This window comes from Berghia stephanieae, chromosome 5, assembly GCF_034508935.2.
Source record: "Berghia stephanieae isolate SIO BIC M18660-M18661 chromosome 5, UCSD_Bste_1.3, whole genome shotgun sequence".
In the NCBI taxonomy this organism is placed as follows: domain Eukaryota; kingdom Metazoa; phylum Mollusca; class Gastropoda; order Nudibranchia; family Aeolidiidae; genus Berghia; species Berghia stephanieae.
In genome coordinates, this window is record NC_088364.1 from 5,091,236 (window position 1) to 5,118,037 (window position 26,802).

The 26,802-nt window shown below is 36.7% G+C and overlaps 2 protein-coding genes across 2 annotated transcripts; one reads left to right on the plus strand and one right to left on the minus strand.

Moving 5' to 3' along the window:
- Positions 1-48: 48 nt before the first annotated feature.
- LOC144972276 (non-selective voltage-gated ion channel VDAC2-like) lies at positions 49-10,997 on the minus strand. Its single transcript, XM_078913363.1, has 10 exons — positions 10,719-10,997; positions 7,465-7,536; positions 6,946-7,080; positions 6,603-6,723; positions 5,814-5,924; positions 5,370-5,486; positions 3,467-3,617; positions 2,639-2,696; positions 2,063-2,124; positions 49-1,182 (listed from the first exon to the last, which is right to left on the minus strand). Exons 2-10 carry the CDS (start codon positions 7,526-7,528, stop codon positions 1,153-1,155), a joined length of 849 nt encoding a protein of 282 aa, XP_078769489.1. The 5' UTR covers positions 7,529-7,536; positions 10,719-10,997; the 3' UTR covers positions 49-1,152.
- A 7,508-nt stretch (positions 10,998-18,505) lies between these two features.
- Positions 18,506-25,121, plus strand: LOC144972278 (sphingomyelin synthase-related protein 1-like). Its single transcript, XM_078913365.1, has 4 exons — positions 18,506-19,368; positions 20,153-20,270; positions 21,187-21,337; positions 22,707-25,121. Exons 1-4 carry the CDS (start codon positions 18,728-18,730, stop codon positions 23,111-23,113), a joined length of 1,317 nt encoding a protein of 438 aa, XP_078769491.1. The 5' UTR covers positions 18,506-18,727; the 3' UTR covers positions 23,114-25,121.
- Positions 25,122-26,802: the final 1,681 nt, after the last annotated feature.

The window sequence follows — 26,802 nt, forward strand, 5'->3', positions numbered from 1 at the left end:
CCATTCAGTCAAAAGGAGAATGCAAATAAAAAATCCAAAACAAATGGACACAGATACATTGAAATTTATTAACCTTGTATACATTACATGCACTTACACCAAGTGTTCCAACGCTGCAAAAGTCAACTCTTGACTATGTAATTACCATTATTTCATGAACAGACTAAAATCTATGACGAGGTTGTCTTAAGGAATCAACCCACCAATCGTATCAAACAAATCATCGTAATGGAATGAGATGATACCGGCTAACGCAAAGGCGTACCAATTTTAATTCAACATTTCAAACAATGGAAGGTAAAAACATGAGCTTTGCTGATGATTGAGTGAAGAAAAAAAAAAACTCCTCTAGGCTAAATAATTGACTATTACAACTATCATCACTATACGTGCATTCATTGCATATACAAGTCAAACGATATCACATGCTATCCCTCAAGTTTCATTCAAACGCCAAGATATTGCCCTTCATTCGCAATGAATGAAATTTCCAAAAAAATAAAAATAAATTAGAAATATATAAATAAAACTTTAAATAAGATAAACAATTACATGATAATTTAAAGCACATGAAAAAGCCAGTAATTGAGTAACAACTTAATTTTAACAAATGGAGAAAGAAAAAAAAAAGTCCAAAGGGAAGTGGTGCATCCGAGTCTTTTGTTCAACAGAAAATTGTGTGCTTTGCAGAGATAAAGGCTGGTGAGTAAGAATGACTTCCCAATGGATTTTTTCTTCTTCCTAAACCTAGCAAAGCAATTATTGTTATTCTAATCCTCATTCAAACATTTCATCTACGTAAATAAGGTAAACAAACAAAACAAACCCTTCTTGAAACAGACTGATGATCTCAATTACACTTGCATTCACTGCATAAAAAATACAAAATTCTTCATTTATTTTTTCCTCTCCGAAAACAAAAAAAGGGGTCAACATGAGGTCAGCTGCTGTGAGAATTGAGTGCTTGAAAATTTGAATATCATAAATATCACTGTAAGTTTTTCATTTCTCTATAGACTCAGTAATGATGATAATAATATCTTTGATTATACAGTAAGAAACAGTTGAAAGGGAAAGTTAAAAAAAAAAGGCCATGCACATCGTGTCTTGCTTCGATTCATTCGACCTTCAGTCAGCTCTTCTGTTCATCATTTAGGCTTCAAACTCCAAGCCAAATCCAACCTTTGAGGGGAAAAATGAGAAAAAAGATATTTGTTTTCAAGGGTTTAACGTGTGCTTGCAACCCATTTAGGTTATTTCAGCACCACTAATAAAGAAGAAAATAGGATAATAATAGGGAACATGAAAATTCCAAGAGCACTCCATCAATGTACTCAAACACCTAATAGTCTCATCCGGACTCAATCACAGGTCCCCACTAAGACCAACACACTCAAATATTTACAAATCATCATAATGTAAAGCAAAAAATAATACATTTAGTCCACAACACAGATGATTTACAAGACAAAAAATATTATCTCCCAAGACTCAACTATACATTCGACTGTTTCCCTCCCAGCCAGGGCAAAACCTAAGTTATCTCATTCCAAGACAGAAAGAATGTTGGGAACTGGATATAGTGGGATAGAAGGCAAAGTAAGTTCTTCCCTGCCCAGGTCAGGAACCCCACCAAGGATCCAGATTGAACTACATAGCTATATTTGTATGAAATGGACAGTAACCAATGCTTGTTACCCCTTGGACAAGACGCAAATTGCATTGTCCGTGGATTTAAGACCTATAATATCTGTCCATTGCAGCTGGGTCAATCCATGTGTGTAAAAAAAAAAAAAGAAAAGAAAATTAGACTTGTCCAATATACTGTGTTAATGAGTCAGTTTAACTCGTCTGTGGTTCATGTGAGATGTTTAAATCTCTGTTGCGGTGTGTAACACAAAATAATGACTGTCCAGCACAAAGATTAATCCTCCCAAAAATAAAATAGATTAAAATTAAAGACATTCTTTCAATCTAAAATTAATTTTGAAAAAATTGCATGTAAAAGAGTTAAAATACTAATTTTAAAAATTGATCAGTGAAAAGAGAACTGTCATCATACCTTATGGCCACCGGCGTTAATGTTCTTTCCATCAATCAAACCAGAAAGTGTCACTTTAATACCTAGAAGAAAGTAACAAATAGAAAACATTCAACCTAATTTTGCATAGAATAATTTACAAATAAACTTGGAGTCACTAAAAAGGTAATTAAAAAAAACAAGGATTAAGATATGTTTGCTTGTTTTTAAGGGTTTTACCGCGCTTGCAACACATTTAGGTCATATCAGCCTTCCATCAAATCTAACAGACCCAGGTACCCCTAAGTGGGCGCTCCAGGATGAAGCAATCGTGACTCAAAATGCATTTCTAAAAGGATATAGTAATCTACTGATCACACTCATGGAATGAACGGAAAAGTTACCAAAGTGGACAAATTTGGGGGTAAAATAAACATGAAAAACAAAATTATGAAAATATCTCACTCAGGCTATGCAATGCCTTTCCATTTCGCCATCTCCAGCCAGCCCTCGTAAAAGAGGGGACCATCAAACCTCAAAATACAATGTAAAAAAATACCAGTGCCTAAATCTTTAAAGAGAGAAAAAATAAATAAATAAATAAAACCTTGCCCTTACCTTCTCTCAATTTCTGGGTGTATCCCAAACCAATATGGCTCTGGTTGTTTACTTTTGCCTGAAAATAAAGAAAATTATTTTTTGAAGTTTGAGATAAAATGAAGCTTGATGTATTCAAAGATATGGAGCCTTGAAACAAAATTTCTGTACGACACAAAAATGTAGAAAATTTGAGAAATGACTTAAAATAGCACAGAAGGCAGACGAATGACTCAAGTCAGAAATTCAAACAAACCAAAAACCTGAAAACCTATCTCTTAAGAGATGCTTTTGAATAAAATAACAATTATAACTACAACAGTGATGACGATAATAAGGAAGCAGAGTAGGTGTGGGAAGAGGAAAGAATGAGGAAAAGGAGACTTCAGAGTATTACAAGAACCAGCCCCAAGTTTCAAATTTATTGCATCTACTGTAATTTGTGATTCTTGATATCACCTGAAAGTGTATGGGATTATTACAGTATTAAGAACAACCACGGGTCTCAAATCAGAATAATTTTTCAAAAAGGATGGAATTATTCACGGTTTTCTCAAAATTTGCATTTTACCATAAATAATGAGGAGCAATATCCCCCATCATTGACAAAACTGGTAAAATATAGAATTACTATTAACATACAAATCATACCATAAAAAGGGAAAAAAGATTAAAGAACTAATAACCATGGACAAGTCCCTAGCAAACCAGACAGTTAACAATGACTTTTGAAGATGTATAGATACTATCGAAGGCCTTGACCCGAAGTGGAAGAAAATAGCACAGGACTTGAAATAGTGGAAATTTGAGACCCATGAGCAACATCAGAAATGAAGCAGTAGAACTTACGCTGATTGTGGCATCAGAGTCCAACTTGTATTTGGCACCCAAACCAAAGGAGGTGTTTCCACTGCCAGCAGCCCAGGCAAGGCTAACAGCAGCCTCCAGATCATCATTAATCTTCTGATGAACGGACCCAGTGAATTCTTGGCCATCATTTCTGATGGAAGGGAGAAAAAAAAAAAAAAATAAATGCAACAATCTAGCACAAGGCCTGTGTCCAATTAATCTCGTCTACGATAATGAAGCTGATGTTTGAAAAGCACATTCAGAATCATGGACAGTTTTTAAACTATAAATTCTAATTACTGGACTTTAGGATCTGAGTTAATATATCCGATTATTTTAAAACTGATAATGAAACTATCATTTCACAAAGGTGATGATGACAGATAGTTTAATACTTTTTTGCAATTTAACATTTAACCATTAGGTTTTCATGATATTGATATGATAATACATACACTACAGCCATTGATATCATTGTAGTATACGTCTTATATATGGACATTTTGTACATTTATTTGTAAAAGGCACCGAGCATCACATAGTATTGAAAATGCGCGATATAAATGCCATGTATTATTATTAATACTATTATTATACTTTAATCATTTTATATAATATAAATATTTTAAAAAAAAGACCAAATCAATAGAATTTATGATAGGCTAATCATAAATTTAAAAAAAAATCATGCAAATTATGAGTCAACTAAAAATCCTCTTTTATCAATTATTAATGTTTATCATACAAAATAAACAATCAAACACACAATTTGAATTGGAATTACACGCTAACAGAGATTTAATAAAGAGACTGATCTCATGGATACGTTATGTGGCGTGTCATGTAAAGATAAGGATACCCACCCCACAATTTTTTAAAAAATGTGTAAATGATAACACTAACAATGATTGACATTTAACAGTGAAAACATATTTCTAACCATATCTAACGAAGAAAGAAAACATTTGAATGCAAACAAACAATTGTTGCTAACAATAAAAGTAAAACAAATTTCAAAATAATGCCTTCCAAGACAAAAATTACAGAGATCACTGCAAATGAGTGACAAATTTTTCTTACTGCAAGTTGTTCCTGAAAATCCATAAAACAATAGATTGTATTAATGACAATTCATAAGGTAATCTTCACTGGGGAGCAGTAAAAACACAGCTTTATTGAAACTCAAGGGACTTTATTCCCAACCTAGAACCTGATGCACATTACACATTGTGCATGAAAAGCAATACAAAATACTAAAAACAGGCATTAAATATCCGAGCAATAGAGATATGAACAATGTTATGCAAGAGACCCTAGGAAATAGAACGGCATTGGTTGTGAATTTTTGTAATTAAGAGACAGCAGGGCTCAAACCAAGATGTTTCAGGTGCAAGTACAATGCCCTTATCCCCATGGCCATCACATTCAAGACGCCAAGAAAAATTTATTGAAACAGAAATTTAAAAAAAAAAAAAAAGGTGAGCTTTTATACAGCGCAATATCCACTAAATGTGCTCAAAGCGCTTTACAAGGGGTCCCTGACCAATAGCAACACGTAACATAGCGATATTACAATTTTTTTGTGACAGAGGCGACACTGTCAATGGCCAGGTACTCATTTTACACACGAGTATGGTGAGAGAATGTGAGTAAAGAGCCTTTTCCAAGGACTCAACTGTGCACCGAGCGAGGCTCGAACCCAGGACCTTCCGATCTGAAAGCGAGTGTGATAACTACAAGACCACACAAATAATTCTACTTCTATCTTAAACCTGTGATCTTCAGTAACAAGCACAACAGGTAATGAGACCTCATAAAAATTGTTACACCGATAACTCATATGCAACAATAAAAAACAATGGCAGACAGGTAGAAGGTTTTGAAAAACTCATGAAAAACTTACACATTTGTGGTGAAGGAGAAATCGCCACCATCATAGCCAAATCCAAAGTTGCTGCGGGTCAACTTAGACTTGGAGGAATCAAAAGACATTTGGTAACCAGCAAGCCACCCCTCGTATCTGGAAATGTAAGAAATTTGAAATTTAATACAGGAAGTCCAGATCTAAAAACACAGAAAATATTGCAATCTCAGCCGGACAGAGATTATTAAAATTCTAACACAAGCTTTGAGACACTTTGTAAGGAAAGTTCTATATAAATGCTTAAAAAACAAACAAACTAAAAATGGTCAAAATTTGAACAAAACAACAATGCACTGCATAATTTTCATCTGTACAGTTAACATGTAGTGCTCATCTCTTTCTCTCTCTCAGATTTTAAGTTATGGATATAGCTGTTAACACACTATAAAGCAAATAAAAATGAGTGTGGAAATAAAAACCTACCCCAATACACCAGCTCCATGGATGACGGGGCCTGCAAAGTCCAAGTCGACATCCAAATTCAAATGGGCGTATGTCATCTTGTACTCAGTCTTCACCTTGGCACTCTTTTTCCTACAACCAAACCAATACACATGTGAAGTGAAATTTAAAGAAGAAAAAAATCCAATCATATACCGAATAACAATAGCTCAGGAGATGCCGCAATCTCAACAAAGAGAAATGCGTAATTTGTGAGAAAATAATTTTTTATTTTTGCCCCCCGCCCAAATGAGAGAACACAAAAAGTTGAAATCCAGTGCAGTTCCCATTTCATGAATAAAATTGAACACTGTTCACAATGTCATGATATGCATAACCTTTCATAATAGTTGGCATCTAAACAATAAAAAGGTAAATCCTATGAAACTGAATACATTCACATAAAAAAAACATGAGAAGATAATAAATTGGATGACCTAAATTATGTAATTGAGAGATACAAAATATAATTATAATATATATATATATTGTGCCAATCCTGCAATACCACAGCTCTAGGTGCACATAGGCAAGAGAAGAAAACCACACAACAATTACAGAACTCAGAAATAGACCAGGGATTTATATGCATATAATTTTCAATATGCCACTGAACAGATCTATTAATCAAATTATTTTGTTAAAGAAGAAATATTCACAAGATGCGTTTTAATACTGTAATACTTCTTGAAAGCCAAATATAAATTAAATATCAAATATTACTATAAAAAAAAATAAAAACAGAGAAAAAAAGCAAAAACCACGACTCACCCAGTGGTAGGAGCAAAGGATGCATCAAAACTTAGATCTAGACCTTCAGCCAACTGGTTCTCAATTTTAATTTCTGTGTTTAATACATTTTCTGTGTTCCATTTCTCATTGAAAGTGAGACCTGAGGATAAAAACAAGAAAAACCTCGAACATAATAAAACCATAAATTTTCTATCTCCTTTCATACCCATATTATTAAATCTACAGTAAATTGTACATTCTAATGACCAAAATTATCTTCTCAAAAATAACAACCCCCCCCCCCCCCCCTAAAAAAAACCCCCACAATACAAAACAGTCCCAAAAGTACTTGAATATCAAAATTCAATACCATAACACTTACCATAATCAGCCCATTTATATTTTGTTTCTAGATTTCCAGCAAGTTTACTGGTGTCTCTGTTGGATGTGAGGTTTGCTTTGAACTCAACCTTACTTTCCGTCTTCGTCTTAGCATCAATCTTGAAGAGAGGGAAGTCTGGGGAATAAACACAACAACTGTTGAGAACAAACACACAAAATCTATAACTAATGACAAAATTTACAATTTGCAAGATTTTGCTTGAATCTGTGTAATGTTTTTATCATTTATAAATCTGTTTAAGATTAATCACTGAACAACTGCATTGAAAGGGATCTTTCACCTTTCTTCATATTCCTAATTTTCTTGTTTGTACTTGTAGTTGTAGTAGTACCCCCATTGACACATAACAGTAACAAGGCAATAGTCAAATTCCGTATAGATGCTCAGTATAGCCAAGGAAAATGAAAATTACTGTACTGCACATTCTGAAATATCCTTGGAATTTTTAACAAAACATTCAACGGATATTTGTATGGATGTCAAAATAAAAATACTCACTATATCCTTTTGAGAAGACATCCTTGGCAGCCTTTCCCAAGTCTGAGTATGATTGAGGAGCCATTTTATTTTCTGTAACAAGGGAAATTATAGGCCATCATTAATTGTGCAAAGTAAGTTATGGAATCAAGAAATATTGAAAATAACAATAATAATATGTTTAAATAATGAACACTCTGCCCATGCAGATCAAAGATCACAACAACTAGTAATTCAGTCAATAAAAATAATTTTTCTTTAAAAAGTGTGGCAGTCGTATTTCAATATCTTCCACAATGGAGTCGTATGGTAAAGAAAATATTCTCAGCTTCACTGCTACTGGTATTTGAATAAACAACAGGGACGTTGGTATTATAAATAAAATAATAAACAATTCCTAAAGTATAAGTACATCTAAAAACAGCGAACTGTCATTGCTACAGTTTGTATTGAAGAGAACCTCTAAATTGTAGATCTCTGGTTAAGAGTTGTGTTGTAGGCAGCATTAATTCACCATCCTCGGGTATAATGTCAGTAAAAAAAAAATAAATTGTCATAGCACCTTACAGATGTGTGTTATCCTAAATAAATTGTGTAAAAGGAGGACCAGAACATTGATGACATAGAAGCAAATGCTAATAAATCAGTAGACTTCCTGTGATGAAATCTATACTATTTCCCATTGACAGTAATACCAAAACTTACAATGCATTGGAAGGCCTATACTTGAAAATATATGCACAATTTTGACTGAATCATCAAGTTCATATCTATATGATCCAACATCAACAAGTACAGGCAACAGCCTCAAGATCTGACATCAAATTTAACTCATGCAAACAATGATGATCCCCATATTTGTATGTATTTTGCGGGGAGATCTTCTGTAATACCCTGAGGTAGCTTCCTTTTATATTCTTATATTAACCGTGGATATTTTGTAAGATGTTTAACTATTCAATTTGTCAATTTAAAAGCATTTTAAAAACTGTAGAACAAACATTGTTTTTAAGGGTTTTACGGCGCTTGCAACACATTAAGGTCATATCAGCACCAGTAAAAAGGAAGAAAATGGGATAATAAAAAGTTATAGAATTACAATTAAAGCACCCAAGAAAAGGTAAGACAAAGGGGAATTGGTTCAAATAAGGAACAGATGTAGATTCCAAGAACACACTATCAAAGTACTTAGTTTGAGATCACCTAAGTCTCATCCAGACACAAGCACAGGTCTCAACTACGAGGGATACACTCAAATGTTTACAAATCATAATCATATGTAATATGTAAAAAAAACAAACAAACAAGATAGTGTATAACAGAGAGATGACTTAAAAGGAAAAAAAATATATAATCTCCCAAAACTCTAACTATACATTTGACCTTTTCCATCCCAGCCAGGGCCTGGACAAAACCAAGTAATGTCATTCCAAGACAAAGACAGAAATCATGTTGGAAAAAAGATATAGGGGGAGAGAAGACACAGTAAGTACCTCCCTGCCCACTATGGGAGGTTAGGAACTACACCCAGGAACAAACCTTGATAGATTATTGAAAGCTTAAAATTTCCTTATATAACAATTGTATTTGTCCCCTGCCGCCATTGTGGATAAAGGACATTGAAAGTATAGAAGGGTAGTGAAGAGCAGTATCCAGTACCAGGGGGTCAACTGGCACTATATATTTAAAACGGCACTATCTATGTATTAATAGACAGTTTTGAAATTTTAAAAATGGAACGCTTCGGGCTGCAACCCCTTTCTTCAGGGAACAAAGTGGTAAACAGGTTATGGGTTTTAAATATAGATGGGTTTCTGCCTCTTTTAATACTTGGTTGATTTCCTTAGCTCGAGGAAAGTGTGGAAGGCCTCCCATTTTGAGTAATTGAATATGAAAATGTCATTATTTTTGGGTGCAAGTTTCTAAATTGTTGTGTATAATTAATTGGTAGCTCTGGCGAAATAATATCCTTCCGTCTTAGATTGACAGGGTCATTTTCCAATTAAAGCTGGTCAAGACCCCCCCCCCCCCCCCCCCTGAAAAAGTAACAAGAACAAATATTATTATTATTAGTATTAAATCAGTCTACCCCAAACTTTTAAGATTTGAAAAGTGATTTGCACACGTTTCCAGCATCATTCTTCTAATGCTCTACATCAACATCCGGAGTGAGAAGTGTTACAAAAACCTTGTTAAAGTTGAAGTGTTATATGCTACAAATTGACCAAGATGGAAAAAAATAATTTCTTTCATAGTCACCGCTACAAGTTTGCAACTTTATTTCTTCAGAGTGTCTACATACAATGTAAGTTTAGGCAGTTTAGTGAGCAGCAGCAGTGGGAGTCAAATTGTGACGCAACTCGCCCATAAGAAAGTTACTGGAAATTGCCGTTCGCTTTTACTAAGTTTTAGGGGGGTTCAATTAAAGATGCATAACTTCGTTATAAAGAGGAATACCGCAGATATCATGGTATCATTATTTTCGTTACCAACCGGGCACCTAGCCTCAGGATCTTTTCATTTATTCGTGGCCGTGGTATATTCCTTGCTCACAGGCCAGATGCAGAAAGACGTTGACCTTGAAGAAATGTTGACTGAAAAAAAAGGGAGGCCTTCCGAAAGCTCCTACATCCCCAGTATCTTTTTTTCTATAATGTTCTTTCTAGTGTAGAGGGTTTGAGTTTGAGATTGGGAGGAGGGGGGACTTTAAAAATAAAAGTCTTCCCCCCTCCCACACCCCCTACTAGAACTAGAACATTATTAAAAAAAAAAGAATACTGGGGATGTAGGAGCTTTCGGAAGGCCTCCCACATCCTACTCTCCAGCCCAGCAGTGACTCCTGCCGTGTCACAACGATTCAACAATGGATGCGCTCGAGTCCTGATTTTCTTGATTTACCACTACCACTCCACTACCACCGCCACCACACACTTCGATTGGGAAAACAAAGCTTGCAAATATCAAGAACACACATTTATTATTTACTTGACGAGCCAGTATGGTCATCATCTGTCTAGGGCCGTAAAATTAAACTGATATAAGTGAATATTTGAATGGCTGCGCATTTGATTTTGAGTGAGGAGTGGTGTCACTCACACATGACAATTCAATGAGAATGACTGAGAATGTCCACATCGATTTCACGCAAACTAAGAAAATAAAACGGAACATTTCAGCACATGATAAAATGCAGACATAAAAGATCATTTGGATGTGTATGGCACTGAACAATTTGCAATCCCAGTTAAATTTCAAAGCAAAGATAATGCACTTACTTGTATGCTAAGACTTGGTGTGTGTAGACACGACAAGGTCACCGATTTGCCGATGCAATATGTCGGAAGGAACAGGAAAGGAGGAAGATGAAATAAAAAGAAGAAAAAGAGGTGAAAGGGGGCCGGAAGTGATTTTTTTTTATTAGCCCTGAAACAAAAATCTTATTATTTTTTTTCACTCTTATTTTATAATTTGATCAATGTTATGATGTTTTAATAGTGAATGTATGCAATGTGTCCGAAAAAGAGTATCTGACTTCCATAGGAGGTTAATTGGGGACGAATCTGTCAGAATGTTTTTGTCGAAAAGAACCATCAGAAATCCACTAGATATTTTATTTCATTTATTCCACCGCCTCAGATGAGGGCTCTCGTTCGACTCGAGGGCAAATGTGGATTTGACCAAATACAAGACAAAATATGCATGTATTGTGGCGAAATGAAAACTTTGCATGTTTGAGTAATAAATGATGCATTGTGAAACGCTATGAATATGAACACGGTTATCGTGTGAAAATGTGCTATATAAATGTGCAAATTCATTTATTTGGTGACAGAACTCCGCATATGCCACGTTTTTATGGCATCTCGGGGCTTTGTCGGTTTCTTGATAATATAATTTTTCGTAGGTATGATCCATCTGATGAATTCGCTAGAGTTCGGAGGTCATGAAAGTTCATACAGTTCAATATACCTATGTCTTTTTTCCCCCAGGTCACTACATCTATGGGTCACTAATGTCCTTTAAGGTCACTAGGTTTTACTCTGCCAAACTCAAACAGTATCAAACAAATGACATTTTGGCATATATACGGCTAGATTAGTTATATCAATTACATATTCTAATATCAAGTTATTTTTTATTGTTACATGGTCTGTAAAAGTTATCGGAGGTCATGAAAGTTCATACAGTTCAATATACCTATGTCTTTTTTTTTCAGGTCACTACATCTATGGGTCACTAGTGTCCTTTAAGGTCACTAGGTTTTACTCTGCTAAACTAAAACAGTATCAAACAAATTACATTTTGGCGTATATACGGCTAGAGTAATTTTACTTCAAGAGTGAGGATTTTATGATAAAAAATGTTTTCGAAATTACAACCATTTTAGTTATATCAATTACATATTCTAAAATCAAGTTATTTTTTTAAATTGTTACATGGTCTGTAAAAGTTTTCGGAGGTCATGAAAGTTCATAAGTTCTTGTCTTTTTTTTTCAGGTCACTACATCTGGGTCACTAGTGTCCTTAAGGTCACAGTTTTACAAACAGTATCAAGCAAATGCCATTTGGGCGTATATACGGCTAGAGTAATTTTACTTTAAGAATGAGGATTTTATGATAAAAAATGTTTCGAAATTACAACCATTTTAGTTATATCGATTACATCATTCCAATATCAAGTTTATTTTTATTGTTACATGGTCTGTAAAAGGAAGTTGCTAACTTGAATTTAATTCAGTTGAAAGTCAAAAATTCATGCTGGCCAACTGTGAACTTCGACACTAGTGTTGGGTTATTTGATCGCTTTTACTCGATCGACGATCGAGCGCCAAGCCACGAGCCAGTGCTCGATCTCAATGCCGGAAGAGCGAGTTAGTAAAACGATCACTCGATCGTAAAACGATCAGGCGGGTTGTGAGCTTGAGACGATCTTGACACGTGAGACGAGCTTGAGACGATCAGGATTCGAGCGAGCGGAGGGGTAACGAGTGTTTCGAATCATTTCAAATTCAAACGATCACAGTTTGTCATCCGATACCAATCGCCAATGTTTGCACACGGTAGTCTGTGGTTCTTCCACAGCCCTCACTCCTTGTCAGATGTTAGTGTGTCTGGGTGGCAGTGGCAGGGAAATTCGTATAGGTGTATTACGCGTGTGTGACAAGACTTCATTAAACCTACTAAAGTTTGACTATCACACACACAAACACACACACACATACACACACACACACACACACACACACACACACTAAGGCTATTTCTATGACACACACGCATCCCTCTATCAATGAACACTCCTACAGTAGTGCGGCTATGAGGTCTAGTCATGACGTAACTATAGGTAGTACTCTAGTCGACCATGGGTCTCGTGCATTATAATGGTCTAGTGGTATGATACCCGCTTTGGGGTCGGAAAGTCCTGGGTTCGAGCCTCGCGCTCGGTGCATAGTTGAGTCTTTGGACAAGGCTCTTTACTCACATTCTCTCACCGTACTCAGGTGTAAAATGAGTACCTGGCCGTTAACAGCGTTGTCTTTGTCTGAAAAATTGTAATATCGCCTAACAGGCGGCATGTCCCGTCCTACATTTTAAATGTTGCTGTTGACCGGGGACCCCTTTACAAAGCGCATTGATCACATTTAGTGGATATTGTAAAGCTCAATTTTTTAAAGTAAAACATTAGCTTTGAATATGGAATGTTTCAATTTTAGATGCCTGTGTATTCTTTGTTAGTTCCCATCATCATCATCATCATCATCATCATCATCATCATCATCATCATCATCATCATCATCATCATCATCATCATCATCATCATCAGGGGCAGCGGTACGGTCTTTGGTTGGCACCCGAAAGGTACCGAGTTCGATCACCCGCCGCTGAGTGGTCTTGAGCAAGTCACCTTGCCCTAACTAAATTTGCGGCGCTGCACTGTGGCTATCGCTTGGGTTATTCCAGTCTTCCCTTAGAATAGACCCGAAAGACGAATCTCCCCTATGGGATGAATAAAGGGAATTATGTTTAATTTATTTATCATCACCATCATATCAGCGGGATCATCATCATCACCACCACCACCACCACCACCCTAATAATAATGGATAAAATAAATATCAACACATTTCAATGTAATAATCAATCTAAAATCAATCAGTGCTCCTAAAAGACCCTTTGATTTCTTTGTCTAATTCGTTCCATACTTTTGGAGTCCCGACAAAGAAAGATTTTCAGCTAACTATAGTTTATATATGGGAATATTAATCAGTCGTTTATATTGGAATCGGAGTTGTCTAGCAGGTGTATTAGTTCAAAGCGCATTTCCAAGGATTTACCATGCTCAATGAACTTCACAATATTTAATTTAATTTATTCCTCCGGCACGCCATATCGACCATACATCCATTTTGTACAGTAGGTACCGATCGCTGTTTGGAGTCTTTTTGTATTAAAGCTCTTTACAATACCCGTCATTGCTTATAAGATAAGAATACATTCACACCTGAGTCAAGTGCCTGACACACGGACTTAACGTCTGGATCACAATTTTCAACAATCACTGTCACTCATCCGGCCATTGACAAGGCTTGATTTTGTGACAAGAGACACCGTACCACTGAGCGACCGAACAAATAATCACCATCTGCGCCATCGTCATCATCATCATCATCATCATCATCATTATCATCATCCTCATCACAGCCGTAACAGCCAGCAAAACCACAATCATCTTCTTCGGGTCCGGTCTATCCGTGTGGGGGGTGGGGGTGGAACCTGCTAAAGTATTTCATTTTTTAAACAGAAACACGATAATCATCATCATCATCATCATCATCGTCATCCATTGTCGTCGGCATCGTTATCATCGTGTCCGGCAATCCGTGTGTGTCTGGGTGTGGAAACTGCTAAATATTATTATTATCTACCTACCTAATAAAAACACACCATTCTTGTTCATTTATTGTTCAAATAATGTAATGAAAGGCACGACCTTTCCCGCACACACAAGAGGCGATGACGACCAGTGACAAATTATGGGAGGTGGGGGCGGCCGACAACTTTTGGCGCGACATAAATATGAAATGTTAAGGTGACAGCGGGATGATGGTGGTGGGAAGGGGGGGGGGGGTCTCAACCCTTCACCATCAACAACTGTTTGATGGCGTGTGTGTGTGTGTGTGTGTGTGTGTGTATGTGTGTGTGATGCGACGAACGATCATAATCAAGGCTGCCAGACAGCCAGATTTCTTCTTGCCCAAGTAGTCAAATAGACCCCAAATAGCCAAACACCACAAGCATTCTGACTCCCTTGAAAAACTCATTTGTTTTGATTAACAAAACAATCGACTACAGTTGGATAAACTTATCTTTTCATTTTTTTTAAAATAAAAGATTTTTTTTTAAAATGAATAATAATAGAAAAGCGTTTCTTAGTAACCAATTTTGAACTTGGCCATCTGGCAGCCCCCATCATAACCAGCTGCAGTCAAGCCAGCCACAGACATAAGAGAGGGAGGGGTATGTGAAGTTTCCTGTGGCAAACGAGTTGCTCGTGTTTTTTTTTTCAAACGAATCACTGCTCGATGACGTCACTGACTCGAAACCCGCTCGAAACCGACTCGATTTTAGAGGACTCGATCGAAAACCCGCTCGATTTGATCCGTTTCAAACTCGACCCAGCACTATTCGACACTCACTTAGGGGAGGAGTAGTGCTGGGTCGAGTTTGAAACGATCAAATCGAGCGGGTTTTCGATCGAGTCCTCTAAAATCGAGTCGGTTTCGAGCGGGTTTCGAGTCAGTGACGTCATCGAGCAGTGATTCGTTTGAAAAAAAAAAAACACGAGCATCTCGGTTGCCACAGGAAACTTCACAGTCCCCTCCCTCTCTTATGTCTGTGGCTGGCTTGACTGCAGCTGGTTATGATGGGGGCTGCCAGATGGCCAAGTTCAAAATTGGTTACTAAGAAATGTTTTTCTATTATTATTCATTTTAAAAAAGAAAAAAATTATTTTTAAAAAAATGAAAAGATAAGTTTTATCCAACTGTAGTCGATTGTTTTATTAATTAAAATCAATGAGTTTTTCAAGGGAGTCAGGATGATTGTGGTGTTTGATAATGTGAGGTTCTATTTGACTATTTGGCCAAGAAAAAATCTGGCTGTTTGGAAGCCTTGATTTTATTTATTTTAATTAAATTTTTTTATGATCGTTCGTCGCATCACACGCACACACCCACACACGCATGCACACACACGCACACACACACACACACACACACGCCATCAAAACTGCATCAGTTGTTGATTTGGTGATGGGGTGGCACGTCAACCCCCCCCCCCCCCCCTACCCCCCTAATCAGAGAAGGAATACAGTGATATTCACCTTGACATATTTCATATTTATGTCGCGCCAAAAGTTGTCGGGTGTAACCTACATGACCGCCCCCACCTCACGTTTGTCACTGGTCGTCATCGAGGCGCGCGCTTTCTTGCTTTGTCGGTTACCTTTCATCACATATGTTCAAATCTTTATCTTATAGCCTATTTACTACTGCTATTAATTTTATTTAAACAGGTGATATTACGGTTATTGCCTTTCCTGCTCTCGGCTTAGTTAGGTTGCTTTAAAATTTGGGCAGGAATATGAATATTTAACATTGTTACTTCCTGTTTAGTTTTTCTTTGTGTATGTATGTGTGTGTGTGTGTGTGTGTGTGTTGTTGTTGTTGTTGTTGTTGTGGCTGTTGTTGTTTTGTTGAGTTTTGGGTTTTTTTTTTTTTTTTTTTTTTTTTTTTTTTTGGGGGGGGGGGGGGGTGCTTTTCTGACATTCAAACACCAAGCCCGAGACTATTTATTTATTTACATTTAGTTACTTTGTTTGGTTTCTTTTTTTTCTCTTCATTTTGTTGTGTTTTTTTTTGTTTTTTGTTTTTTGTTTTTGTTTTGTTTGTTTTTGTTTCCTTTTTTTGGGAATGGGAAGAAGGGGTAGTTTTATCCATAGTCTTTTTAAAAGATGTATGGGATTACCTAACTTGGAACGCACAATAGGGATCGGCGTCGTTTCTGAGTTCAGTCAATTTTTTTTCCTTTTTTTTATTGCTCAGTCCATTAAAGTGGAAGTAGGTATGTAGCTGGGTGGACGCTATTTTAGATCAACGGAAAGCACTTTTCGATTTACTAGCAGCCTATTAAAAGTTTGGGGTCCCAATAGCTCAGTAGGTAGTGCACTCGCTTAACATGCAAGGGAACCGAGCTCGATTCCGGGTGAAGTAGATACATATATTCTGACCCCTTGTCTACCTAGTAGTGATTGGGAAGCAAAGTCTGTTAGATCTGGCGGAAAGTTCCTTGCGATAGACTAATGGGCAATTGCTTTCGTAAGTTTTCCGATATGGAAACCGGACTGAACTCCGGCTTCATCGGGCCCAATAGCTCTGAAGAAGTACTTTTAAATAAAAGATTAAAAGCATGCATTTGTTGCGATCCTTAATGTTGTGATTATTAGTTGTTCTGTGGCTCAGCGGTAAGGTGTCTCTTCTTGTCATAAATCAAGCGATGTTAAGCGTTGTAAGTGGTCGAGTGGGTGACAGTGATCCTGGAAAATTCTGATCCCGAAGTTAAGTCCTTGTGTAAGGCACTTACCACACATTACTTTACTCGACTCAGGTGTGAATGTATAACTATCTATAAGCAGTGACGGATACTATTAAGAGTTTTAGTACAAAAAAGACCCGAAACAGGCGACTGGTACTTTATGAAATGGATGTAGGTTTGTATGGCCTGCTAGGGGGAAAATTGAATTATTATGAAGTTCATTGATCCGTGGAAATGAGCTTTGAATTCATACACCTGCTTGACCACTCCGATTCCAATATAAACGACTGATTAATGTTCCCATATTATAAACTATAGTTAGCTGAAAATCTTTCTCTGTCGGGGCCCCAAAAGTATGGAATAAATTAGACAAAGAAATCAAAGACGCTCCCGAGCTTTAATAATTTTAGGATTCTTTTGAAACTATTCCTTTTCAGATAAGTTAGCAATAGTATTTGTTTTGTTTTTTTCCTAGGTATGGTCTTTTAGGAGCAATTTGTGAATTCTGCGAGCTGTTTTGATTGATGATTACATTAACATGTGTTGATATTTATTTTATTTATTATAATTAAGGTGATGATGATGCTGGGCTGCTGCTCCTGCTGATAATGATAGTGAAGATAAATAAATTATAAAAATAATAATAAATAAAATTCCCGTTATTCATCCCATAGGGGAGGTTTTTCTCTACGGTCTATTCTAAGGGAAGACTGGAATAACCCAGGCGTCAGCCACAGTGCAGCGCCGCAAATTGAGCTAGGACGAGGTGACTTGCTCAAGGCCACACAGTGCAGCGGCGGGTGATCGAACTCGGTACCTTTGGGGTGCGAACCAAAGACCGAACCGCTGAGCCACGCTGCCCCTAATGATGATGATGATGATAATGATGATGATGGGAACTAACAAATTACACAGGCATCTAACATTGAAACATTCCATATTCAAAGCTAACGTTTTACTTTACTGTAGGGTAGTGCTCATTGATAGATGGATGCGTGTGTGTCATAGAAATAGCCATAGTGTCTGTCTGTCTGTGTGTGTGTGTGTGTGTGTGTGTGTGTGTGTGTGTGATATTCAACCTTTAGTAGGTTTAATGAAGTCTTGTCACACACGCGTGATACACCTACACGAATTTCCCTGCCACCCAGACACACTAACATCTGACAAGGAATGAGGGCTGTGGAAGAACCACAGATTACCGTGTGCAAACGTTGGCGATTGGTATCGGATGGCAAACTGTGATCGTTTGAAATGATTCGAAACACTCGTTACTCGTTACCCCTCAACTCGCTCGGATCGTGATCGTCTCAAGTCTCAAGATCGTCTCAAGCTCGTCTCAAGTCTCAAGATCGTCTCAAGCTCGTCTCTACTCGTCAACTCGAATGATCGTTTTATCAACTCGCTCTTCCGGAATTGAGATCGGACGGTGAATCGTGGCTTCGCGCTCGAATGTCGATCGAGTAAAAGCGATCGAATAACCCAACACTAGGGAGGAGGCAGGAGGGAGTAGAAGTAGAAGGCAGAAGGCTTGGTCTACCGGTGATTCCGTGATTTATAGTGAAATGCAGTTGTCTCGTCTAATTTTGAATGTTGTGGCTAACTGATAAATGGATCTGATAACTTCAATTATAGAATTATAACCATGTTCCTATAGCCTATTTGTTGTACCGAACTATCTCCTGTCTCTACCATGGCTGGCCCAGATATTTCACGTGTTAAGTCTTGGTCATGCGAAGAAGTTGGACAGTGGCTAGAGAGTGTTGGATTCAAAAAGTACAACCGATTGTTTTCAGTGGAACATCAGATTGATGGTGCAGTCTTGGTAACGTTATCTGAAAGCGATCTTCGCCAACCCCCTCTACAGTTAGCAATTTTAGGCGACATTAAACGTCTGTGTGTGAAAATTGACGAAGTTCGTCATGCCTCTTCAAAGAAGAAACAAAATGCAAACAGTTTATTACCTGTGTCATCGGGAAGTGAAATTGATATAAGAGAGGGGACGAGAAACAGAAAGGTACAATTCTCTTCTGAAAGTTTAGAATCTGATGATGTGGATTCTGCATGTGATTTTGATAACATTTCCAAAGACATTCCTACAGAAATTTGGAAAACAGCCCTTAGTTTTGTATACCTTTTTACAGTGTTTCTCATTACAGCGTTTGTGATGGTGGTTGTTCATGATCGGGTACCAGAAATGGACAAATATCCACCGCTTCCTGATCTCTTTCTGGACAACATGCCTCATGTTCCATGGGCCTTTGATGTGTGCGAAATGGTTGGTATCATATTATCACTCATCTGGTGTGCAATTCTGGTCTTTCACAAACACAGGTAAGTTGCTTCCCTTTGCCTTTAAACACTTCTCGAGGATATCAACAAGTGATATGCCTAAAAAAAACAAAAAAACCCCCAATTCTTTTCTGATTTTGACAATGTTGCTACGGGGAAAAAAAATTACAAATATATTTATATATGACAGTGCATCTCCATAATTACATCGGGACTAGAAAAGTGTTGTTATAGCGGGACAACAAAAAATGGTGGGGAGAGACAACGATAGCGAGTCTTATTGAGGCGTATTCTCTTGCTGTGGAGTGTTAATTATCTGGTCGACCGCCTTGGTACTTGCTCGCAACACGGCAGTCGACCGGCTTGTGTGCAATGCGACGTGCCAGGTAAGCTAGGTTTTTGGCTCGTTTTGCCACACTTATGGAAAATGCCAATTCCAACTGGCCTGAATGGGACTGGATATAATTGATGGGCCAGTCAAGCATTTTATTGACTACTTCTTCAGGATTCATAAAATTGGCCTTTCTTAGATATGATAAGGCCCAATAGAGTTGGGAATGCTCCTACTTTTTAGTAGTAGTAGGGTCAAACGGATGAAATAATTGCTTACTACCTTTTAGGACTGTAGTCTTTTGCAGTATTTTCCTCTAGATCTATTCAAACTGCTAGATGGGTTACGGGATTAGAACCCCCTCCTCTCACACAGTTCATGATTCTATCGGCAATTTTAAAAAGTTGTATGTATCTGAGTTGAGTGCTCTACAAACTGAGCTATCCAGATCTCCCAGACCAAACTGGTTAAAATGACTATCAACATTTCTTACAGATTCATCATCATGAGACGCATGTTTTCCTTGATGGGGACCATTTTCCTGTTGAGGTGTGTTACCATGTTGATCACATCCCTCTCAGTGCCTGGCAGACATCTCACATGTAGTGGCAAGGTTTGTCTTATAAAGTTTTGAGACTTATTGACAAGATGAGGATCATTTAAATCGATGATAGTTGAAGGACGACTTTTCTGGCTTAAAAACGTGTTTTTCTAGATTGCAGTGATAAACTGGTCAATTGATGGATATGAAATAGTTTTCCAGTTGAAATATTGAAAGGCATTTTGTCAGTATATTGTTTATCTTCATGCCCCCTTTGAAGGTTTACAATCTAACCTTTACATTTCATCATGATGAGATTTTCTCTTGAATTTCTTGAGCATTTTTACAGAAGAGTCCACTTATATTATAATGAATACTTTTATAGCAAATTGATGGATATAATGAGCACATTTATTATGTGCTGCCATTTTTTAGAGGTAGTAAATAACTTTTTATTTCTGCTTGGGGTGTGGTATTCTTTATATATCTTTAGACTTTGTATTTCATAGCTGTATATTTTGTATGAGAGCCTTGCGTGAACCAGGTTTGTTGTCATATTTTATGCACATCAGATCACGTCTGTCTTGTGATTAATTCATTTAAACACATAAGCCTCATTCAAATGTATTTTATCTTTTTAATAAAGACTGTTTAAAGAGTAAACTTTGTCTTAAATTTAAGATAAACCAATTACATGTAAAACAAAGGACGTTTCGGGCTCAAAACCTTTCTTCAGCCATTAACCAAATGCAATTAAAATGTTAATGTATTACTTAGTATCTTATCTCACATGGCCTTTGAGTCCAAAACATTCCTTGTTTGGTATTTTGTTCTGTTTGAAGCTGTCATTTTCATTGTTGTACTTTACTCTTTACTGGCACAGGCTCATGAAGGGTTTGGATTTACATATGACTTTATTAATAAGCAATGCTAAATTGCATTAAACCTTTTTTTGCTTACATTAAACTCCCCCCCCCCCCCCCCATAGACTTATGGAACATTGTATGCCAAGATAGAACGTACTCTAGAGATTTGGCGTGGCCTTGGGATGTCCCTACAAGGAGTGAGGACCTGTGGTGACTACATGTTTAGTGGACACACATCCATCATCACTCAACTCAATTTCTTCATCACAGAGTGTAAGTGGTTGTTGTTGTCGTTGTTGTTGTTCTTCTTCCTCCACCTCCTTTTTTTATGCGGCTATGTTTTCACGGTGCAGCTTGGCTCATTGGTATGGTCTTTGCTACGTACCCAAAAGGTACGGAGTTTGATTACCAGCTTCGCTGTGTGGCCTTGAGCAATTTCAATTTGTGGCACTGCACTGCGGCTGACACCTGGGTTATTCCAGTCCTTCCTTGGAATACACCATAGACAAATTTCCCCTATGGGATGAATAAAGGGAATTTTTTTATTTTTAAAAATTTATTTATTCTATTTTATTGTGGTATAACTCTTCCCTTTCATCCGAATTTGAGCTCTTAGGAAAGGCTCTTTACTCACATTCTCTCACGGTCCCCAGGTGACCTGTCTGGATAATGGCCGGATTGTGGAGTTGCGGATTAGAGAGACGTGATTATTATGTGATAAGAGGAATATCCAGCATTCTTATTTGTTAATCATCATCTCAAAACAGTGTTATTTCAGAATGATGTTGATGAGGAAAATTGAGTTTATGACAAAAGAAAACAAAACGCTTGGAAAAGGTTTATATCTTTTATGGAGAAGAATAAATTACCTTACCTTGCTGAAGTTCCATCTCCCTACAGAGGTTGAATGGCATGGCACGTCATACTTCACGCTCAAGGGCCATTACCAAGTGGTTCTTTATCTTTTTGCCAGTTGTTGCTTCCACATTTCCTATCCAGAGCTTCCTTGGTTACTTTCGTGCCTTTCTACCAGCTACTTTTCCCTCTAGCACTAACTTTGATGGGAGAATGAATATAATGTCATAAAGTGCATAATCCCAAATGTTCATATTATTAATCTCTTGAACATTTTATATTCATCTCTTTGGTATCTGCTTCATGCAGAGGTAATGCCAGTTTGGAGCGATGAGTCATGTTTTATGTAATTTGATGTTGCCAGGCTAAAATGAAAAAGGAGATTCATTTACTCTTAAATTGGATCCTTGGTAAAGGCTCATTACACACATTACCCCTCCCAACAAAGGTGTGAATGAGTACCTAGCAATTGACAGTGTGACCTTCAGTTCAAAAAGATGCCTTACTGGCATGCAACTTGTTCTGGATAAAATAGAAATTTAGTTCTATATGGTTTTCTTGGGGTTTAAAAAATGCATTGTAAAGTAAATTGATTGTGGTAAATGTAATGCGCTTTGAGCATCTTAAGTGGATATTGCTCTGTATAAAAGCTCAAGTTTTATTTTAATTTATTTTGTTTATTTTTTTTTAATCAGTAGGATTTATTATATAAATATCCATATTTATTTATCATTCAATTCATGAATATGTCATGATATATTGTCTTTGTTTTCCCCTACCAAAAAAGACACCCCTAGGAAGTTCTACTATCTGCATATTGTGTCCTGGTGCCTCAACTTCTTTGGAATCTTCTTCCTCCTGGCTGCCCATGAGCATTACTCCATCGACGTATTTATGGCCTTCTACCTCAACTCCCGGCTGTTCATGTACTACCACACACTGGCCAACAACCGAGCGCTGATGCAGCAAGACGCCAACAGGACCCGCGTCTGGTTCCCGCTGTTTTCATTCTTCGAGTCGAAGTGTCATGGCAGGGTGCCCAACGAGTTTGAGTCCCCGCTTAATATTATATTTTATCTGGTCAAAAGAGCCAAGAGCTTCGTCATGCTGCGTAAATCCTCGACCTCAACTTGTCCAACGGATGGTCATGAAGTCATTCCAGTCAAATCCAATCGCAGAAGGAAACATAATTGACCAGTAGATTTTTGACCAATCAAAACATGGCATTTGTGGCATATCTTTACAGGTGATCGGATAATCATAGTTGGCTGTTTATAAACAATAATGTGAATGGAATCGAACTCTCTGATCATTGTTATTGTTTTTATACCGCCAAATGGATGGCTAGTAATCACACTATTTATTCAATGACATTATAAATGTTTAAGTTTACACATAGTTTTCTGTGTTGGTTCTATTGATCAAATGGTAGAGCAGTGGGTATTTTTCCTAGACACAAAACATTGGAAGTAAAACCTGTGCAGTGTGCCATGTTTGCCAATCACTGCCATTGTTTACATTATAAGGACTGTCCCAGAGATGTGGTTATGATCCCGTCCACTAGTTGTCTATTGATTTTGAATGTAGACATATAAATACAATATTTTGATAGGCAATATTGGTTGCACACTGCTTCAAATGGGTACTGTATCAGGGTGAACCAGACACAAAATTACATTTTGATTCAAAACGATTAAATTTATGAAATAAGGTTTCCTTTTTTTTTGTCCATGCAAGAAACGGCAATAATTTTTCTCAGTAATAATATATGGATTTAACTAAAATGTGATAATTTTAGATAGTTTTTCAGAGCCCATAGAGATGGAATTCTCCCAGTTTTCGGTAGTGTTAAATTGACAGTGGCAATTACTTGCTACCCTTTGGATTAGACGCTGGTCTATCACAAAGTACTTTCCACAAGATCTAACACACACAACTACCCTAGTGGACAAAGAGAGGTCAGAGAAAAGTCTTGTCTGTTCCCTAGAACGATACTGGTCTCATAATTATTTAAGTTAATTTTCACCTGTTTGCTTATACTGAACAATACCAGTTTGATTATATACATTTTAACATATGTATTGTATTCGAGGCTGTGGCTGTGCCTAAAATGTCGATTTTAATTTTTAACAGTCAGCACAAATTTAAATAGAAATTCATCAATGTTAAATCAGTTTGAAAAGTTGTGGAAACATTTAATTTTCATTCGTTCCTCTGAGATAAACAAGAAAAAGTAAGCCAAAAGACTGCCAGTCTAGCATCATATGAACAGCAAAATAGCTTCTGAAATGGTCGAAAATAACGTGTTCAGTTTATTCTATATCCACACTTTTTTTTGCATTTTAAAAAGCTATAACCATATAATATATGTATAAATATATTATTGTCCCAGTGATCAATGTGTAGAAATAATGATACATTTACAGCAACGATTGTTGTTGTATAGAATGTTCAAAAGAATAATTTTTTTTGAGTGAAAGAAATATGTTTATTTTTCTTTTTGATTGATGTCAACTGAAGGAATTTTTTTGGGGTTTTTTTTTTTTCACATCAGGCCAACTCAACCCTTTTGTGACATTTATATAAAATTTCATTTAAAGAAGAACCGTAAGACTTTCCTCAATTCTGAATGGATTCGTTTGTGGAAAACGAGGTCTAATAAAATTTTTTTTCAAAATATTACATTGAAATATAATCTGATACAGAATTTAGCTAAGAAAATTTGGATCTCTACTTTTTATTTTTTTAAGCAGGTTGGGGAAACTCTCTTCAATGGTATTGTTGTATTGTAAAGCTTCAACTTACAAGAGATTATTTTTCTAATGAAAATTATATGATTGAAGTCTAAGTTTATTCTCTTATTATTGGAGAAAATCAAACTTAAATAGTTTTGCTAGTTACATTAATAAATAACAGATGAGTATTTCAAATTTTGGTAATGATCCAGATTTCAATGGTCTCCAGTACGTGCTGGTACGCCAGATCATTGAACCATCCAGTTTGTGAGTATCAATCATAATGTCATGACTTTTAATTATATTAAATTATATTAAATTGAGCTTTTATATAGCGTGATATCCACTTAATGTGCTCAAAGCGCTTTACAAGGGATCCCTGACCAACAGCAACATTTAACATAAGGAATGAAACACAGAGTTGGATAGAATTATACCACAACATTGTATAAAGTAGGAAACAAAAATGAATATAACTATAATAGTTGCAAAAAAACAAGTACAAAATACCAAACACAGGATGTTTCGGGCTCAAAATCTTTTGTCAGCCAACGATAAATACAACAAAAACATACATGATTACTTAAAAAACAGATAGACAGCATAAAATTTCTCTGATTGTAGTGAATGTGACCTATCCTCTCAAATTGGTATTATGTCTGGATGGATTAGATGCTACAAAGTCGAATTTAATTGAAATTGATCAAAAATATGAAATTCTTGTTTTAGCACTTTGAAATATTAAATTCATTCTCCGAGGAGTTGTCGAGATAAAACATGGAAACTGGACATTTGAGTCTGATATTTTTTGGCTATAATTCACTTCTCAACATCATTCAGATATAAAATGCGGCTATGTGGTCTTATGGTATGACACTTGGTTTTGGATCGGAAGGTCCTGGTTTTGAGTTTTGCTCTGTGCATAGTTGAGTCCTTGGAAAGGGCTCTTTACTTACATTCTCTCACCATACTCGGGTGTAAAATGAGTACCTGGCCATTAACAGTGTTGTCTCTGTCGGAAAAAATTGTAATATCGGGCATCATATCTCGTTCTATATGTTACGCGTTACTGTTGGTCAGGGACGTTCTGTAAAGTGCTTTGAGCACATTTAGTGGATATTGGGCTATATAAAAGCTCAAGTTTTAAGGTGTTGAAACACAAATGACTATTGTAGTGTGTTATATTGTTATATTGATGTTATTCCAATTGCTGGCTTGACTTGTACATGTGTTCACATGAACATGACTCATTGCCCGTCGTGTAGGATCTTTCAAACATCAACGTCCAATGGCCATCCTTCCACATATTCCCACCCCACCCCTTGCACGGAGGACTTTAATTAGAACTCTGGGTGGGGTTCCTGACCTCCTATAGGGGCAGGGGGTTACATACTGTGTCTTCTATCCCCTTATATCTGTTTTCCAACATGCTTTCTGTCTTTGTCTTGGAATGAGATTACTTGGTTTTGTCCTGGTCCTGGCAGGGAGGGAGACAGTCAGATGTTTAGTTAGAGTTTTGGGAGATGATCTTTTTTTCCTTGTAAATCATCTCTCTATTGTGCACTGTATTGTTTTGTTTACATGTTATATATGATTTGTAAAACATTTGAGTGCATCTCTCTTAGTTGGGACCTTTGCTTGTGTCTGGATGAGACTTTTAGGTGATCTCAAACTAAGTACTTTGATAGTGTGCTCTTGGAATCTACATCTGTTTCCTATTTGAATAAATTCCCCTTTGTCTTACCTTTTCTTGGGTGCTTTAATTGTAATTCTAGAACTTTTTACTATCCCATTTTCTTCCTTTTTAATGGCGCTGATATGACCTTAATGTTTTGCAAGCGCCGTAAAACTCTTAAAAACAAACAACAACAAACAACTGGGTGTGGTTTTTTGACCTCCCATGTTGGGCGGGTCAGTTTTGCCTGGACTGAGAGGTAAAGGTCAAATCTATAGTATTAGATGTTTGTATTTTTTGGAGAGATAATCATCTTGTAAATCATCTCTTTGTTATGTAGTCATAGCTTTTGTTTTGAATATATTATGGAAGCATTTGAGTGAGATCCTGTGTTTGTGTTTGGATAGACTTTTAGGTGATCTCAAATTAATTACACTGATATTTTGTGTCTTGGAAGCAACAGTTGTTCTCTA